Source organism: Gymnoscopelus braueri (genome assembly GCF_963280865.1).
Source record: "Gymnoscopelus braueri genome assembly, chromosome: 6".
Classification (NCBI taxonomy): Eukaryota; Metazoa; Chordata; class Actinopteri; order Myctophiformes; family Myctophidae; genus Gymnoscopelus; species Gymnoscopelus braueri.
The window spans coordinates 57,760,971-57,780,528 of record NC_137607.1 but is presented as its reverse complement, the minus strand read 5'-3'; the positions used below and the strand labels follow the sequence as shown (position 1 = coordinate 57,780,528).

General features: G+C 39.8%; 1 protein-coding gene across 13 annotated transcripts in view; it reads right to left on the bottom strand.

Annotated features, from left to right (window-relative positions):
• The window catches only part of szt2 (SZT2 subunit of KICSTOR complex), a 232,658-nt gene that overhangs the window by 180,952 nt on the left and 32,148 nt on the right, over positions 1 to 19,558 (bottom strand). For 8 of the 13 annotated variants that reach the window (XM_080430954.1, XM_080430966.1, XM_080430959.1 and 5 more), the window contains exons 15-22: positions 18,566 to 18,801; positions 13,278 to 13,523; positions 11,034 to 11,112; positions 6,956 to 7,044; positions 5,505 to 5,673; positions 3,334 to 3,451; positions 2,776 to 2,895; positions 1,412 to 1,612 (exon numbers count right to left, since the gene is read on the bottom strand). In XM_080430954.1, coding sequence (XP_080287080.1) covers positions 1,412 to 1,612; positions 2,776 to 2,895; positions 3,334 to 3,451; positions 5,505 to 5,673; positions 6,956 to 7,044; positions 11,034 to 11,112; positions 13,278 to 13,523; positions 18,566 to 18,801 — 1,258 coding nt within the window. The remainder of the gene's footprint in view (positions 1 to 1,411; positions 1,613 to 2,775; positions 2,896 to 3,333; positions 3,452 to 5,504; positions 5,674 to 6,955; positions 7,045 to 11,033; positions 11,113 to 13,277; positions 13,524 to 18,565; positions 18,802 to 19,558) is intronic. The other 5 variants (XM_080430960.1, XM_080430957.1, XM_080430962.1 and 2 more) reach the window with 1 other exon arrangement.

Below are 19,558 nucleotides of genomic sequence, written 5' to 3'. Positions count from 1 at the left end.
TCTCCTTCTCCTCCTCCTCCTCCAAGGAGAAGGAGAACGCGGAGAGGCGGGGCTTTGATGCGCCGACTCGGACCTGTCTTTTGTTGTTCCCCCCCACATAGCAACCAGGAAGCTACGCTAGGGGAACCATAATATCTATGAGGGGAACGCTGAACACGCGTTCACACGCACACGCTTGTCCATGACGGAGGCGCGCCGGCTCAATAGAGCTTGAGGCCGAGGAAGCGCTCCTCCAGGCGCGAGTGCCCGCGCTGACCGGCCGATGCTCTATTAGTCGACTCAGCGCCGTTTGATTTGTAAACCGATAGGGACAGAATAGTTCTTTTCATGGATCACTTTGTGTGTGTGTGTGTGTGTGTGTGTGTGTGTGTGTGTGTGTGTGTGTGTGTGTGTGTGTGTGTGTGTGTGTGTGTGTGTGTCTGTCTCAGGGAGAAAGTAAAACAAAAGCCAGAACACAATAAAAGTATCTAAACAGTCCTGCTTTCAATAAACCAAAAAAAGCATGAGCGCGTGCGCGTGTGTGTGCGCTTGTGTGTGTGTGTGTGTGTGTGTGTGTGTGTGTGTGACTGTGTGTGTGTGTGTGGCCATATATGTTTGTGCACAAGCCTGGCTTGTGGCTCCCTCTAGTGCTGGGTGGGTGGTAAAAACGAGTGCGCTTTCTTCAATCGTACTGGTTCACCAATCATACTGTAACATATACATTTGAGATATCATTGTCTCCTTAAAAGGGATATTTCACTTTCAAAAAAACTTTTGGTCATTTTATCGTCTACTCAGGCCTTTGTGAACCCCCCAGACAGTTTTTAAGTCGCTTGATTCAGTATTTAGATATTTGATATTCATTTTAACAGACACGCCCCCTTCCTATACAAACCCATTGTAACTTCAAACTTCATTTTAACCATGTTAGATTCATCAAAAATACCCGTCCTTGGTTCTGGTGACTCACCCTACCCTCCTAATGCGTGAGGGGGCCGTGTTTTTCCGATAATTCTTTTCATTTATTTTATTTTATTTTTTTATTGTATTTATTTTCTTTCATTTTCCAAAAAAAATATTAAAAATAAATGAAAAAAGTAATTGAAAAAATACGGCCCCCTCGCGTATTAGGGGGGCGGTATGAGTCACCAGAACCAAGGACGGGTGTTTTTGATGAATTTAAGATGGTTAAAATGGAGTTTGAAGTTACAATGGGTTTGTATAGGAAGGGGGCGTGTCTGATTAAATGAATATCAATATCTAAATACTGAATTAAGCAACTTAAAAACTGTCTGGGGGGTTCACAACGGCCTGAGTAGATGATAAAATGACCAAAAGTTTTTTTGAAAGTGAAATATCCCTTTAACTTTGATGAGGGGTGATAAGGTATTAATTTGACCTTTGATGAGGGGTAATATAGTATTAATTTGACCTTTGATGAGGGGTAAGGTGAAAGGTGCAACGTGGCCGTCCCGGTCCCTCTCTAAGATATGGTGCATGAAGGTCACATGGTCAGCGTCAGCCAATGGGATTTCTCGGTCAGTGAGCTCCGTCTCCAGGCTGGTGTGGAACAAGCTCAGCAGTACCTCGTTTGGCAGACAGGGGGCACTGTGAACCTGCTCCTCATTCTCCACTGAAAAATAAAAGAGGGCTAAGTTTAACACTTTTGAACACTTTGGTAGTCACATCCTCCATTGTCCATTGTGTCGACTAAAACGATGACGAAAAATGTTTGTCGACTACCTTTCTTCACAGATGAAAACGTTAAGGAGGGACTTTTTATGCTTTGTTGCGCACTCCGAAAATAGCCGATCTACAGTTGTGAGCTTGTAGATCAGCTATTTCCAAATAGACTATGACTAAAACGAAATAGAATGTAATTTAAAAGACTATGACTAAAACTGAATAGCATTTGAAAAGACTATGACTAAAACTAAAAAGAATTTAATTGAAAAGACTCTCCTCTCTCTGTAAATATACCTTTTGATGCTACAGATTTTTTACCAATATGTATTGTATTGTGTTGTGTTGTGTTGTGTTGTAATTGTGTTGTATGTGCTGTATCATATGTATTACTGATGCATTGAGTGCAATGGACCACAATGGAAACAAGCCCCCGGGGCTTTCTGTGTTATTCTTATAGCATAACCCACAAAGTATGGATAAGACATAATCAGAGGTTGACAAGTACTCAACTCGAGTACGTGTCTACTTGAGTCAAAGTATATAGTCCTGGTCAATTATTACTCAACTACAAGTGAAAGTTGCTCTGTCAAATTTGTACTTCAGTTTAGGTACTGGAGTACTTGCTTTTAAAAACACCTATGTATTCAAAAGTAGCAATTACAATGTACTTTTATCAGTGCATTAAAAAAAAGAATCCCCCAAAAATGCACAGGTTTCCTGAAATGGTCCAAAAAGATATAAATAATAGTGAAAATACCAGATCTACAAGCTCATAACCAAACAACTCTCACAGTGTTAATCACTGATGAGCCTACTGATGAACTTAAAGTAGTCAAATATTAGATTATAGGATCAGGAATGCGACAAAATATATAAATAAATGGGGTGAGTAATTGATAGGAAAACAGTCATTTTGTTTTCCTTTAAATGAACTCTGATGATTTTAGGAAATCAGAAAAACAAAATTGGTATCAGAATGGGCTCCATGATCTTATGCATATCAAACTGGGGGACCTTGAAATAAAATAAAAAATATATAAAGAAAAAATAAAATCACAGAAATTTGCGAAGGCTAGAAAAATGGTGCGTGCGTGCGTGCGTGCGTGCGACCTGTGCTGAGCGTGAGGAAGAACAGTTCAATCTGTTGACACTTGGGCAGCAGTTGGATGAGGTCAAACTGGAAGGGAACGGTGTGGATGTTATCCTCACAGGCCGGGACCTCCACTCCTACTGACAATGACAGGCAGCATGTTAGAGCGGTGGTTCCTCAACTTTTTCAGGCTGCGATCCCCCCCCCCCCCCCACCCCCACCCCCACACAAAAAGAAAATTCATATTTGAACTGGGTAGCCGGTTACAAGTACAACTTCGGTATAAAACATTTACTTGAGTAAAAGTACAAAAGTGGCATAAAAATATACTTAAAGTATCAAAAGTAAAAGTAAATAAGTGCATCATGCAGAATGTTCAATTTCACAGGTTTTCACATGTATAAAATCCTTTGAAAATAGCTTTGTTTTAAAAGGCAGGTTTGCTTGTTCCATTAAAAAAAGCCCTCTTTTCAATAATAGTGACAATAGCAGATCTACTATCTCAAAACCTGTTGCGCTGTGAGCTTGTAGATCTGCTATTATTTCTAAAATAAATTACGGTTTAGATTAAGATGTACCAGCAGTATTCTTCAGGCCAGCAGGCAGCGTGTAGATCTGCTCTTTGTTGTGACACAGCTGACTGAGGTACTCAAACGTCATCATGGTAGACATGCAGGCCACGTCTCTGGGGAAGATCTGCAAGACCATACACAGTAGAAGTTTCAATTATTAACAAATAAAAATGCTCAAGTAAAGATAGAGTACCTTAAAATTGTATAATTAGTTACTTCCCTCAGCTGCTTATTAGCAGTGTTGCCATGTCTGCTTATTATAAGCGACTTGTTTTCATGTAAAGCCACTTGTAAATATTAGTAGTTGCGGGTTGCTTTGGGCTTCCTAATGTCGTAAGTATTGTTTAAACTAGTGTTTCTCAAACTTTGCCATGTCAAGGAACCCCAAATTAATGTGTATTTGTCCACGGAACACCATCTGAAAATGTTTTGTGCCAGAGACCCCATACAAGATTTGTGTATTTAAACTTCAAATTTCAATATCTATATCAATTTTTTAAATAGCCGGTCTACAAGCTTACAACCAGACACGTTGTGAGCTGCTTCATGCAGCATTATGAATATGTTAGCATAATAAGAATGTATATTTTGTACACACCAGTGTTGATGTTGGTTCAGTCATAGTTTTTGGAATACAATTCCATTTAGTTTTAGTCATATTTTAGTCATCTGAAATGTTTTACTTTCAATCTAGTTTTAGTCGACTAAATGTACAGTTGATTTAGTTAACTAAAATGTATTTTGAGGGTCTTGATAACGTAATGCCTGATTTATACTTAGCTGTGTGCCGAAAATAGCCAATCTACAAGCTCGCAACGTGCCGGCTATGTTTATTCAGTTTATGTCAATGAAAAAAGGTCAATTAAACACTGGTACACACGGCTTTAGGGATATCCTGGTAGGTGAGTGAGTCCATGGTAGCTGGCATGCTGCTCCATGCAGCATTAATATAGCAGTTAGGAGTGTTAATACTGTCGACTAATACTATGACGACTACCTTTTTTCAACTACCTTTTTTCACTGACGAAAACTAAATAAAAAACTAAGCTACGATGACTACAACTATGACTCAATGTATTTACAATGTCATCAACAAATAAAAATTTGTAGATTTCCGGTAGTGTAAATCAGGCACTACGGTCCACCAAAATACATTTTAGCTAACTAAATCAACTGTACATTTAGTTCAGGGACCCCCAGAAGAGAAGATTTAGTGCTAAAAAAGGACCAAATTATTCTAAATGTTTCAAACACTTTCAAGATTAAAAAAAAAAAATCAAAACTAGCAGATAAGACTGCTATTTTTGCTATGTATGTATGCATGTATGTATGTATTGTGGAGTCTCGCTGGGAAACTGCCCGACAGGTAGGCACCTCACCAGGGAGAAACAGTGGGAGAGAGACAGAGAGAGGCCAAGCAGGCGGCACCGCAGCCTAGGCCACGTCATCGAGGGGCGGTACCTACCTCTCCTCATCATGAATCAGCCCCAACTCAGCGCACCTGCGATGACCGGCTAGGTGTGGCACCCAGATTTGTCCCTGAGCAAGACTCTTAACCCCTAATTGCTCACAGGCCCTCATTGGAAACAAGCCCGCAAGGACTTTCATGAACGTCCTGTTAAAAGGAATTATCCTTATCCTAGACTACCGAACACAGCCGCTCTGTCTCAGTCTCCATTGGCTCTCCTGGTGAATGGACAGGTGCTCGGGCGGTAAGCGAGAACTCCACTATTTCCCTTTACAATGTGACATTGACAGTGAAATTGAAAACTAAAAGAATGTCTCTTTTAACCTGCGGAACATACTAAATGCATGGAATGAAATGTGAATGGAAACCCGGACCTGGGAAGAACCTATGTTAAACCCTTTTACTTACCTTATGATTTGAGTTAAAAAGAAACTATAAACAATGCCCTGTGAAGCGAGAATTCAATAAATGCCCTTTATTGGGTTTGTACCCTGCCTCACCGTGTCTTGATCAGTGTCCCACAGTATTTACGTACACACACACACACACACACACACACACACACACACACACACACACACACACACACACACACACACACACACACACACACACACACACACACACACACACACACACACACACACACACACACACACACACACACACACACACACACGGTTTTAATGTGGTTAACACTGGTACGCACGGCTTTAGGGATGTCTTGGTAGGAGAGTCCCTGGTAGCTGGCATGCTGCTCCATGTGGCTGCACACGGTGCCACACTGCGGCTCCACCCAGCACTCCGTCACCAGGCTCAGCTCCGTGTCGGCGTCCACCGGCTCTACCTCCGTGTCATTGTCATCGTCCGTGGAGAAACTGCGTCCGATCACACACACAAAAAGCGTCAATGTGACTATTGCATTTTAACACCTTAACTCATTCAGTGCCTGACTTATTTCTGGCAGTTTGGCTCCGAGTACCAGAGCCAAAATTCATTGTTAAAAAAAAGTGCTTAGGAGCCGAGATACAGCCTTTTTCAGTAAGAAGTTAAACAAGCAGTGAATGGAGCAGAACATTTTCAAATCATGATATCTTGGGTTCTGAATTAAAAAAAAAAAAAAAAAAAAAAAAAAAATTAGACGTCCAGTGGCACAGGGCTTATGATACAACGGACGTCTTAGACGTCCAATGGCACTGAATGAGTTAAGACCGGGAACTCATCTGTGTGTCATTTAAAATGTATTTGGCTATTCAAAAATAGCATATCTACAAGCTCATAGCGCGTGTAGATCTGCTATTTTTGCAAATCTTTGAATATATAAAATGTTTTAAGCGAACATTTTTAACTCATGTTACAACTTCTGGGGAAGTTCTATATTTGGAGATGGGGGTCCGTGACCAAATACATAATTTGGGGTGGTCCTTGACATGAAAAAGTTTGAGAACCACTGATATTACAGCAACATACGTATTTATCATTTTTTTAAACTGTTTTAATTTAGAAGACATTTGTAGAATCCCCCAGAAGCAAAGATTTTAGTTACAAATGTTGGCTTTAAAAATATATATTCAAACATTTGCACAAAATAGCAGATCTACTATTTTTGAATAGCCAAAGAAATCTAAAATGACAGAGATGCGTTCCCGGCTTGAATGGGTTAAGGACATTAGCCAGTCAGTACTGTTTTTTTCTTTTAATAACATTTTTAACTTCCTGCTGATTTTACTATTTGAAGAACCGGATCTGGATCTGCGAATCCAGTCCGGGTTTTCTTCTTAATAAAAATAGCAAAATCAACAGGGAGTTAACATTTTTATATAAAAAAAAAGGACTGGGTTTGGTGATGTTCTATATTGTCTGAATCAACTTTGTTTGCATTTGTTTATGTGCTAAAAGAGTGACTTTGAGAGCTGTTTTACCGTACAATGTAAGTCAATGAGGAGCATATTTTGAATGATCAATTTCTAATCAATGGAGCAATTATTTTCAATTTCTTGTCCACCTTTGGAGTTACATCATGGCAAGGTAAATACACAACCCAAACCTCTACCAAAGTGGTCTTGCCCTTTAAGTAAAACAAATGGAGTACTTTTTCCACCACTGGTTTTATCAAAGCAATAACTCAGTACATGTCGTATAAAATGAAGAGTTGCTGACCTGTCTTTAGTAGAGGAGGAGTGCGGTGGGAACAGGATGTACTGAACGATACAGGTGTGACTCTCTCTGTCCTGCTCAGCTGACATCCCCTACATACCGCCATCGTTCCAAAAACAAGCAGAAGAAGAAAACATTCATTAAAGCAGTGGTTCTCAAAGTGGGGTTCCCGGGACCCCCCAATGAGTTAATATAGTGTCACAATCATGTTAACCACTTTAACCATATCTTACACTTTGGCTATTCAAAGGAAGCAGATATACAAGCTCATAGTGTGTCACGTTGTGCCGAGCTATGAGCTTCTTTTTCTTTTCTTTGTTTTACCTTTGAGCAAATAGAGGCTGCCTGCTTGCTCAGGGGATAAATTGAATCTTGACCATCAGGTAAAAATGTGTGTCAGATCCTGTGTCTAGGTGAGACATGACCTTTGACACAATCTAAATGGCTCAATAGAAGAGCAGGGAGACACAATACAACCACCCCAATTATATAAGTTATATTGTATTAACATACTCCACCATAACAATTATAGAAGTTATATTGTATTAACATACTCTACCATACAGATTGTAAAAGTTATATTGTATTAACATACTCTACCATACTCTACCATGCAGACTGTATAAGTTATATTGTATTAACATACTCTACCATGCAGATTGTATAAGTTATATTGTATTAACATACTCTACCATACAGATTGTATACGTTATATTGTATTACTCTACCATACAGAATGGACAAAATTACATTACATTGTATTCATTAAAAAAAGAAGGCGAGAAGGCGGCCGGGAATTCCAAGTTCATGGATTGTATCATATGCGCAGGCAACGTTGAGTCTATAACCTTGCGTCACCAGGATTTTACAAACAATGGAGAAAAGCCGAGTCGGTCACATGTCCAAGGAATCCTTGATATTTATTCCGTGCTACTTCCGTGTTGCATAGCAGTGACATCACTGTCGAATCCTTGGTATCTTTATTCTAGCCTTTCAACGTGTTTCAGCGCCATCACTACAAGCTGTATTTTTTCACGCTCGCGCTAATGAAACACTAAACAGGACTATTATTTCATGTCAACATTCACGTACAACTATAAGAAGATTCAGGTTAAGTAATGCGTCACTCTACAAGTTTAACTACAGTTTTCCACCAGTCCAAAGTCATTTCTGATACAGACATAGAGTCAAGGCAAGGGTAGAGAACAAGTGGTTGACATCAACGGAACCATGTCCTCATCCCTCCCGGTGAGCTGCGGGGTTCCTCAAGGCAGCATTCTAGGGCCGTTACTGTTTCTTCTATACATTAACGACATGAATGCTGCCTGTAACTGCAAACTGTTCCTGTTCGCTGATGACTCGGCACTCCTGATCTCGGGTGAGGACAAGTTGCAAGTTGAGGAAGCTCTCTAGCCTCGCGTTGCCAGACAATATCACACGACACACTGCGTGGATATTAGTCTGGTCCCTATCAACAATAGATTTTTTCCCAAGGGGCGGTTACAAAAAGATCCAAACGGACTATATTGGTTAGACCTAAACCAATCAGAGCAGTGCTTCCTTGTACGAACCAATCAGAGCAGTGCTTCCTTCTACTTGCTCCAAATAAGGTGATAAGCCCGCCCACATTTGGATACTGGGCCCTGATTGGTCCCTCACGACTTCGGAGGGAGAGAAATGAAATCTCTATTGAGGGGGGCCAGACCTAATCTGCAGCGGGCTAAAGTGCGATGCAATTTTGCAAAGGCAGATTTGTCTGGAACCAGGCTAGAAGATCTCAGCTCTGAACTCTCAAAAATCCGTACCTGGCTTACCGATAACAAACTGTCACTACACCTTGGGAAAACTGAATCCATTCTTTTTGGGACCAAACATTCCCTCAGTAAAATGAAGGTAAATGACTTCAAGGTCAAAGTCGATGACACAATCATCACTAGCAAAGAAGAGATTACCTATTTGGGATGTATTCTTGACAAATACCTGACAGGTGAAAGCATGGCAACAAAGGTGGTCAAAAGAGTAAACCAGAGAACCAGATTTATGGGCAGAGTTTCCTCTTTTGTCAACCCCCAGGCCCTCAGGACCCTCTCAGGGGCCCTGATTCAGCCCCTTTTTGACTATGCTTGCTCCTCTTGGTACTCCAACACCTCAGTGTCACTGAAGACTAAGCTTCAAACCTCCCAAAACAAACTGATTCGACTACTTCTCGGACTGGGGCCCATGACCCACCTCTCTCCCACTCACTTTGCCAGCCTAGGCTGGCTCAGGGTGGAAGACAGGGTTAAACAACTAAAAATGGGACTGGTCTTCAAAATTGTAAATGCAGATTTGCCCGAAATGCCCCTTATACCCGCATATCTGTATAAATACCTCGAGAAAAAAAAAAAGTTAGACACCCACAGTCACGAAACTAGAGGGAGCGTAAACAACAATCTGGTACCACCCACCCATAAAACAAACATGGGCAAATTCTCCTTCTACAGCACAGCCACCAAGGTATGGAATAGTCTAACCCCATCCCTCAAAAAATGCAGTTCGCTGGGCCCATTCAAAACAGCCCTAAAAACTCATCTTTCTGGAGGCCAAAAGAGGAGCTAGTACCAGTTTCCCTGTAGACAGACCAGAGTCCTGCACGGGTCCAATTTTGAGAACCCGCGCCCGCCCCGCCCGTCAATACTCAGATCCGTAGACCGACCCGTCACCCGTGATTATTTCAAAATACGAACCAGATCCGCCCCGCCCGTCAAATAAACGACCCGTTGTCCGCCCGTTTACCCGTGTAAAATGTAAATCCTATTCAAAAGTGTGTTGAAAAAGATAGCAGCCTTCAACAACAGCGCTACATTCAGTGGTCAGGTTTGTACAGAAATCAAGTGAAGACGGAGGAGCAAGCTTAAGCCACGCGCGAACGTGCATCTACGCAGCACACATGTGTCGTTGTTTACGTCAGCAGATAGTTTTAATTTGAAGGTTTAACAGGATGTTCAATGTGTTTTTGTGAGTTAAGATAACTGACCAGCATGCTCCATGCAGTTGTGCTGTGTTAAGTTACACAAGTGACGTTGTTTGGGCGGAAACAGTGCTCTCTGATTTTCACAATAAAATGATACCCGTCCGCGATTAGTTCAGTACCGCCCGTGCCCAAATATCGATATTAAAAAAAAAAAAAAAAAAAAAAGTTTGTGATACGTTGTTTTTCCTACTATGTATTTGTGTAATGATGATTTTGAACTGTTTGGTGCTATTTTATGTGTTTATGAATTGAATACAAGGACTATCGTGATATATCGTTGGTGAAATTTCATGCAATATATCGTGATATCCCAATATATCGATATTTTCAGATATCGTGATATATCGTTGGGGAAATTTCTTGCAATATATATTGAATATCGTGATATCGCAATATATCGTCGAATATCGTGATATATATTGTTATCGTGGGCCTAATATCGTGATATATATATCGTATCGTGAGGTACCCATATCGTCCCACCCCTAATGTAACTGTCTATAAATGTAACTGTGTTGTTTTACATTCTTTTGCCTAATACAAATTTCAATCAATCAATCAAGGCCAAGTTGCCTTGATCCTTGAAAATAAAACATTAGAGAACACATGTCCTAGTGGACCCATAATGTGTCATAGTAAATCAGTGTTATACATATTCTAAAGAAAACCTGGATACTGACATTCAGTAATTGGGTCTTATCAAAATAATAATACATTATAATGTATGTAAAAACTATTTGCCACGGACAAGGATAAATCTAGCCATGGACACATTTGTCCGCGTACGGACATACAGATTATCGGACAGAAATGTCACATGTCTCACAAAGTGCAGTAACTGCGGGAAAAAAACACTGAAAATGGGTTTAAAAGTGATTCAACTGGTCAGCCAAATGAGATATCGGCATATAAGTGATATTACACTAATTGTACATCTGTTCTTGAGGTAATTGTTTATTCCCCAAAATGAAGAAGGCTAATTTGACCTTTGGGATACATACGGTGTGTACAAAAACGTAGTTACTGCACTTTGGCTTTGTAGTTAATCCATTGTGATGGATGTAATACCTTAATGGGCAGTTCCATCACCATGTTTACGATGCCTTCCCCACTGGCAGCAAAATGAAAGCCTTCCGACAGACGGATCCTGAACAAAACACAAACAACACGTTGAGTACGCCAATATTTTGGGAACAGTTCATGTTCACACTAGGGCTACAACTATCACATATGTAATATGAACCTGCCAGTTCATGTTATGTGTAGAAGATAAATTAGATTTGTGCATGTCCTTGACATGTTTTTCTTCACTATTTGATTGTGTCCTTTGCAAAGAAGACACATATTTCTTTTCTCTTTCTGAAAACCACAAAAAATGTACAGTATTTCACCCACTTCTCTAAACCTGTGATGTGACACTAAGGTGATTTGCATTCTGATTCTATCTCAGCGATTATTCTATCCACTAGCTTTTTGATTAATCAAATGACAGAGAAGGACATTTTTCTCACACACACACACACACACACACACACACACACACACACACACACACACACACACACACACACACACACACACACACACACACACACACACACACACACACACACACACACACACACACACACACACACACACACACACACACACACACACACACACACACACACACACACACACACACACACTTCTCTCCCCATCACGGTGAAATAACACGGATTACAAGTCCGTAAATACACAATATTTTCGAGCTGCGTTCGCTTCCAGCGTTTGCGCGTCTTACTTGTTTATAATATTAATGCGAAGAAAATTCTGATGTATTTCTTATGTAATCGACTAAATCCATTATTCTTAGTCCTATTTTCTACTTTGTCATACAATGGGATTTGTCATACAATTCTTCTACTTTGGAAAATCCCACAAATAGACTAAATGGACCCTTACAACTCTGTAACTCTGAGAGTCTACAGATGTAAATTTGTACACTCTCAGAGTTACGGGGGTCTGTGAAAAGTTTAAGATCCACTGGATTAGTTTAGCTGTCGCACCCCTGATAATGAATTTAATTACATGTGTTTTGCCTTTATGATTTGTTGTGAAGTGTACAGAGTCCCCTTGGGGTGATGTTGTATTATAAGTAGAAAGAAAAAAAGAACTCAACTGAACATGTCGAATTGTTAATAATAAGTGAAAAGATGGAAGAGAACAAACTAAATAAAACACAATTATAAACAAAATATACAAGGTTCCCACACATTTTTAAAAATGAATTTTCAAGACTTTCCCATAACTTTTCCAAAGTATTTCCAGGCCTAGAGCAATCATATGGTGCAATAACGAGGCTCTTAGCACCAGTGTGCTAACAATGCTCCAAGACTGACTCCAGTGAAGGCGTCACGTGAAGCTAACAACGAATTACGGTGCAACATGTTGTTAGCATAGATCTATTATTTTTGTCAAGTGACATCCTGTATGTTAGGCCGCACTCACGCAGCTTGTGCAGCGCTGCACTGCATTTTAAATCTTTGAGACCGGGAACGCATCTGTGTCTTTTCTTTGGGCTATTCAAAAATAGCAGATATACAAGCTCATAGCATGGCAACGAGCTTGTAGATCTACTATTTTTGGAAAAAAATCGTGAAAATGTGTGCACATATTTTAACATATATTTTAAAAGGGAACATTTGTAACTCGAATCTTTGCTTCATGGGTGTTCCTGGAACAACATATTTTGAGATGGGGGTCCACGGCCAAATACATATAATTGTGGGGGTCCTTGACATGAAAAAGTTTGAGCACCACTGATATTATAGCCACATACGTTTTTCAAAAAACTGATTTAGAAGACATGTGTAGGATTCCCAGAAGCAAAGATTTGAGTTAAAAATGTTCACTTTAAAAATATTCATTCAGATTTGCACAAATGTCCATGATAAAAATAAAAAAAAAAGCAGATCTACAAGCTCATAGCGCGGCACTTGGTGCCGCGCTATGAGCTTGTAGATCTGCTATTTTTGAATATCCAAAGAAATCAAAAAATGACACCGATTATTTCCTGGTCTTAAAGGGTTAACATGTTACAGTACATGTTTCACGTAATGTTGTTTTGCGTTGTTATGAACAAAATCAATAGCCACAAACTACTGTATGTATATTCAATAATTTTCCAAAAACATTTCATTCATTCCAAACCTTTTCCAGGCTTGGAAAAGGTTTTTCTAACTAATATTTCCAGGAATTTCATGACCGTGGGAACCCTGAATATAATTATAAATCAAATAATAAAGTGAGTAAAAAAAAAGAACTCACTCGGCCAGCATGGACAGGATGTGTGCGACGGCGTGAAGGGGTACGGTGGGACCCTGCTCACTCTGCACCGCCCACACCCACCGCCGGTGCAGGAAGTAGCGCGACAACGACGCCAGGGTGGAGGAGGCCGTGCGATTGGCTGCCACGCTGAGGGGCGGGGCCGCGGCGGCCATATTGGCGGGCTGGGAGAAGTTCTCCATGTTGAGGATGAAGGGAGTCCTGTAGTCTGACGGCAGCTTCTCATACCTGGAGGCAGTGGTGGAGAAAGTACTCAGATATTGTACTTAAGTAGTAATACCACAATATAAAAATCTCTGTTAGGGCACGCTCCCACCAAAACATGGTCGGCTAGCGTTAAACGCAGGTTGTGCGCGGCCACAGTTTTTTGCAGCCAGCGGATTCTAAAAAACGGGAGTGACGCGCCTGTCACTCACTTTCAGGACCCTCCCCGTGGCCCGCACCGCCTGCTGCCTTGAGCACCATGGTGCTTCCTGAGTCTTGGGACGGTCCGCCTTCGACTCACGCGATTGGACAGAGGGGGAAAATCAGCTCCTGCCTCCAGCAGTTTTCTGCTTCAAATGGAAAAGTCGTGTAGAGCGGATAAACGCAAGGTCTGCGCGACAGGCGGAAAGATCCGCTCTTGCGTGAATCCACGCTTTTACATTGACAAAGCATTGGCAGATTCTGCCCCAGAGGTAAAATAAAAGTGCGGTGGGAGCGCGCCCTTACCGTGTTCAAAATGTTACTTGAGTAAAAGTACTAAGGTATTGGCATAAAAATATACTTAAAGTACCAAAAGTAAAAGTACTAAAATGTTTGAAAATAGCCTATCTACAAGCTCACAACGCGTCGCGTTGTGAGCTTGTAGAAAATAAATAGCCTATAGCCTTATATATTATATATAGCCTATGTATAAAATAGGGCTTAAGTGGTTAATGTATGTTTTATAATATAATAATCTATTCCGCTAAGTAACTAGTAACCAGGCCTGGAATTTCGTTATTTTAGGGGCAAGGCCTTTGGTGTTGAAAACATTGTAAGGGCACAAAGGCCAAATGCCAGGGCAGGAAGGCCATCAAATAAAACAATGATTTTTAAGTCCACGGAAATAATTTATTTAACTTGAAATTTAAGGATGATTTAATTGTAATATAGTACAAGAATAGTATAACTATCTGTGAAATATAACCCATTTATTTCACAAAATAATGTATTAGCAAATTACCAATATTTGTACAAAGTCATAGGTCTCAATATTTGTCACATTCAGCCCTGGACTTCACTGACTGAAGTAGGGCTCACATTATTCACATTAGATTCACAGATTAGAGATTGTATGTATTTTCCCCACAAGTTATTTTCATTCAAATGAAATGTGATTGAACTTGCACTAATATTGACTTAAAGGGATATTTCACTTTCAAAAAAACTTTTGGTCATTTTATCGTCTACTCAGGCCGTTGTGAACCCCCCAGACAGTTTTTAAGTTGCTCAATTCAGTATATAGATATGTGATATTCATTTAATCAGACACTCCCCCTTCCTATACAAACCCATTGTAACTTCAAACTCCATTTTAACCATGTTAGATTCATCAAAAACACCCGTCCCTGGTTCTGGTGACTCATACCGCACCCCTAATACGCGAGGGGGCCGTGTTTTTTCAATAATTTTTTTGGGGAAAATGAAAAAAATTAAATACAATAAAAAAAAGAATAATAATAAATGAAAAAAATGATTGGAAAAACACGGCCCCCTCACGCATTAGGAGGGCAGGGTGAGTCACCAGAACCAAGGACGGGTGTTTTTGATGAATCTAACATGGTTAAAATGAAGTTTGAAGTTACAATGGGTTTGTATAGGAAGGGGGCGTGTCTGTTAAAATTAATATCAAATATCTAAATACTGAATCAAGCAACTTAAAAACTGTCTGGGGGGTTTACAAAGGCCTGAGTAGACGATAAAAGGACCAAAAGTTTTTTTGAAAGTGAAATATTCCTTTAACACTCGCATGACTGAGGTTTCATACTCCTCCACCAAGCCTGAAAAAAGATCATTTTGATCCCCAAATCAGGCTATCCTATTGGCCACTGCCTCCCTCTGTTCTCCAGACTAGTTCACACTTTCTCCCCCAAACAGTGGGGGGTTCCATGGTCTTCTAAAAAGATGAGAGTTGAACATGGGTTGCCAAATTTTGAGAGAGAAATAAGCAGGCAGGTCTATGAAAGTGTAGGCAGTAGGCTAGTGTGTATTTCTATCTGTCTCCTATATGTCATCATGATTTGTGATTTGTGTATGTGGGGATCTCATTTTTACTTCCATGCAGTGTTGATTTCGTTAACGAAAACGAAACGAAATATGTTCGTCAACGCACATTTTTCAAAGGACGAAGACGAGACGAGACCACCACCCATGAATAAACAATAACTGGGACTAAATCATTATGCAATTTCGTTGACTAATAAAGACGAGACGAAAATGTAGTTCACTAAATAAAGACTGGACTAAACTCTATGGTCATTTTAGTTCACGAACAAAGACGAGACGAAATATTATATCATATATTTATTATATGATTTTGTCACTCCCTGTCTCCTTTGATAAGCAGCGCAGGGCATGCTGTTCCTCACTCACACACACACCCCCTTTTAAAGTTGCAGCCGCGCACGCACACACACACACACACACAGAGTCACACCGTCAAATGAATGGCAGGAGGATTCAGATTTCAGAGCTAAACTTTACAAAATAAAACGGTAAAATGCTTTGCACGGGGCTCGGGAGAAAGAGAAGAGGTGATATGGACACATTTTCGCTACATCGATGTGGAGAACAAAACACAATGCTTGAACACAAGCGTTCACCACAAAGAGATCGAGTTATAAGTTAACAAAAGGTTTGCACTTTCTCCATTTACACCCCATACATCTACACAAACGTTCAGATTTCAAATATAAAGTGCTTACCTCATGGCCAGGGATGTTACAATTCTATTCGGGTAACCCATAAGTACCCATATTCTCCGTATTGTCCAATAAAAAACATTTAAATCCGATCGGTGGCCATTTTCTCCGTATTTTTTCCATGCTTTCAACTAAGTGACCCTATCGGTTGGGAGGTGTAATTGCACTCTGATACACTATAACTCTATGAGAAAATGACCGCCAATCGGATTAAAATGCTTTTCATTGAACAATACAGAAGTTACGGGTACTTATACCCACCCGAAGTAAATTGTAACATCCGTGGCCACGGAATAAAAACTTTATATTTGAAATCCGAACGTTTATGTAGATGTACGGGCTGTAAATGGAGAAAGTGCAAAAAACAGGTTGAAGTTTCGTCATGACCGTCATAATATGACCGTGATGTAATGCTGCTTTTCGATTTAGTAGCAGCAAGCGAACTATAGTAACTTGTAAACAACCCAGTGACAAACCTATATTATTATTATTCATAATAATAATATTCACATTATTGTCTGAGCGTAAAGCTCTCATTCTATCAGCTGTCCACGTCGCTGACAAACGCGTCTCCTCTCCTCCTCCCGTGCAACAAGTGAACACAATGCTATGTTCCACAAATGTGCTCAATCCTGCGCAAAATATCTGATCTTCAAGCATAAAACAGTTGCTGCGTGACAAGCTGTATGCTTGTAGATCCTATCTTTTTCCACCGCTTTGCAGTGAAAGGGAAAGTAAAATGGGTCGCCACATTTTGCGAGAGAAATAAGTTAGGTCTATGAAAATGTTACTGCATGCGTCGTTGTGCCCTGAGAAAACAGTTAGGCATGAATGCTGGGGTAATAGCCGAGGCTAATTTGCAACACCAGTCCCTGGTTAGACCTTTCTATATAAATATATACCTAATAAAAATGCATGAAGCTCTAATCTAAACAAGTATGAAAAGATATTTATATCTGCAAAGTAACTAGTAACTAAAGTTTTCAAATAGTTGTAGTGAAGTAAAAGTACAAGATTTGCCTCTGAGCTGTAGTGGAGTAGAAAAGTATTACCATTATAATGTAATTATATATATAATTATAATATTAATAATAATAGAAAGACGCGAAAAACAAGCCCAAAGTCGCTTATAATAAGCAGACATGGCAACATCGACTCGCATAGACTCGCTGCTGCAGCTCGTCTACGGGCCGCTCTGCGGGGGGTCTAGAGGTGTGAACTGCTCTTCCCTGGGGGAGAGAGAGGGAGAGCGGTCAATTTAGCCGAAATATAACGTTTGGGATGGTATATATGGTATATATTTCATATTTATAATACGTTTCAGAAGAAAAAAAAAACGGAGATGATTTGAAACATATATTTAGGAAAAGTCAGGAAAGGGGAACTTTCTCAGAGCTTCATGAGAGAAGATAATCCACTTTAAATTCTCAAAATCGGTCATATTGATAGCTTAGTCATGCAAGTGTTAAAGGGACTACACCATGAATTTTAACTTTTCCTTCTTTTTTGTGTGTTTTTGGTCTCCCCTACCTCTCTTCTATCCCAAAAAACAGCCCAGTTTGAGCACTCAGGCTATCACTTTTATGTAAATTGGTCTCAAAACAGGCCAAACTGATTTGCCCCCGCACGTGACGTCACAAGCGATACAATCCCTCCCGTTTTTCAGTTCCAACATAATATATAAAAATAAAATAAAAAGCTGGGGGTCTTTGGCATGAAAAAGTTGGAGACTGGAACCAAATGGACCCTCACTCTCAGAGCAGTGGTGGAATGTAACTAAGTACATTTACTCAAGTACTGTACTTAAGTACAATTTTGAGGTATTTTTACTTTACTGGAGTATATCCAATTCAATACTTTTACTCCACTACATCTCAGAGGCAAATATTGTACTTTTACTCCACTACAATTATTTGAAAACTTTAGTTACTAGTTACTTTGCAGATATAAATTACTACATTATAAAACAAACATTAACCACTTCAGCCCTATTTTATACCTAGGCTATTTGAAAATAGCCGATCTACAAGCTCACAACGCGTCACATCACAACGCGTTGTGAGCTTGTCTGCTATTTTCAAACATTTTAGTACTTTTACTTTTGGTAAATTTTGATACCAATACTTTTGTACTTATACTTCAGTAATTTTAGAATTGCAGACATTTACTTGTAACAGAGTTCTTCTACATTGCAGTTGATAATTTTACTAAAGTAAAACAGTTGAGTACTTTTTCCACCACTGTCTCAGAGACAGTTATGTCCTAATCATATGAAACGGGGGTCCTTGAAATTTAAAAGGATTGTGCTAATGGAACAAACGTTACCTTATGAGCAGCTTCTCCAGTGGTTTGTTGAGGACCACCACACAGGGCCTGTCAGACAGGGTGGGCTTGGGGACAGGCAGCGAGGAGGACGAGGAGGAGGAAGAGGAGGGGGATTTGGACGGGGGGGACGGGTGCCCACCCAGCAGCTTCCTCTTGGTCTTGGGCGTGGCCTCCTTGTTCTGGACACGGTGGGGGAAGCGCAGCCTGAGGATCTGCTCGCGGAGCTCGTCTACGATCTGTTCGGAAAAAGACACGTTGGAAGAAGTACTGACATGTTTTTACTTAAGTAAAGGTATAAATACCACAATGTAGAAATACTGTGTTACAAGTAAAAGTCTGGTGTAAAAAATTTACTTGAGTAAGAGTACAAAAGTATTGGCATCAAAATATACTTAAAGTACCAAAGGTAAAAGTACTCATTATGCAGTATGTCCCATTTCGTCACTTATAAAACATTTTCAAAATAGCAGATCTACAAGCTCACAACGTGTCACATTGTGACGTGGTGTGAGCTTGTAGATCGGCATTTTCAAATAGCCAAAGTTTAAATAGGGCTGAAGTGGTTAATGTATGTTTTGTAATAATAATCTAAATCTGCAAAGTAACTAAAGTTTTCAAATAATTGTAGTGGAGTAAAAAGTACAATATTTGTCTCTGAAATGTAGTGGAGTAGAAGTAAAAGTATAAAAAAATCAAGTAAAGTAAAAATACCTCAAAATTGTACTTAAGTACAGTACTTGCGTACATATACTTGTTACTTTCCACCACTGCACGTTGGATCCATTTGTTTGTATAGGACTGTCACAACCATGACATTGAAGTTGATGATTAATTGTGATTAATGATTGAATTGTGTTTTTTTGGTAAGTAAATAAAAAGCTTTTCCACCTTTCAGTTTGGAACTCGTTTTAAAGGGCCTATATATTATGATATATATATATTTATTTATTTTGTAATTATTTTGGCGTTCTGTGATGTTCCTTTAATAAAGAA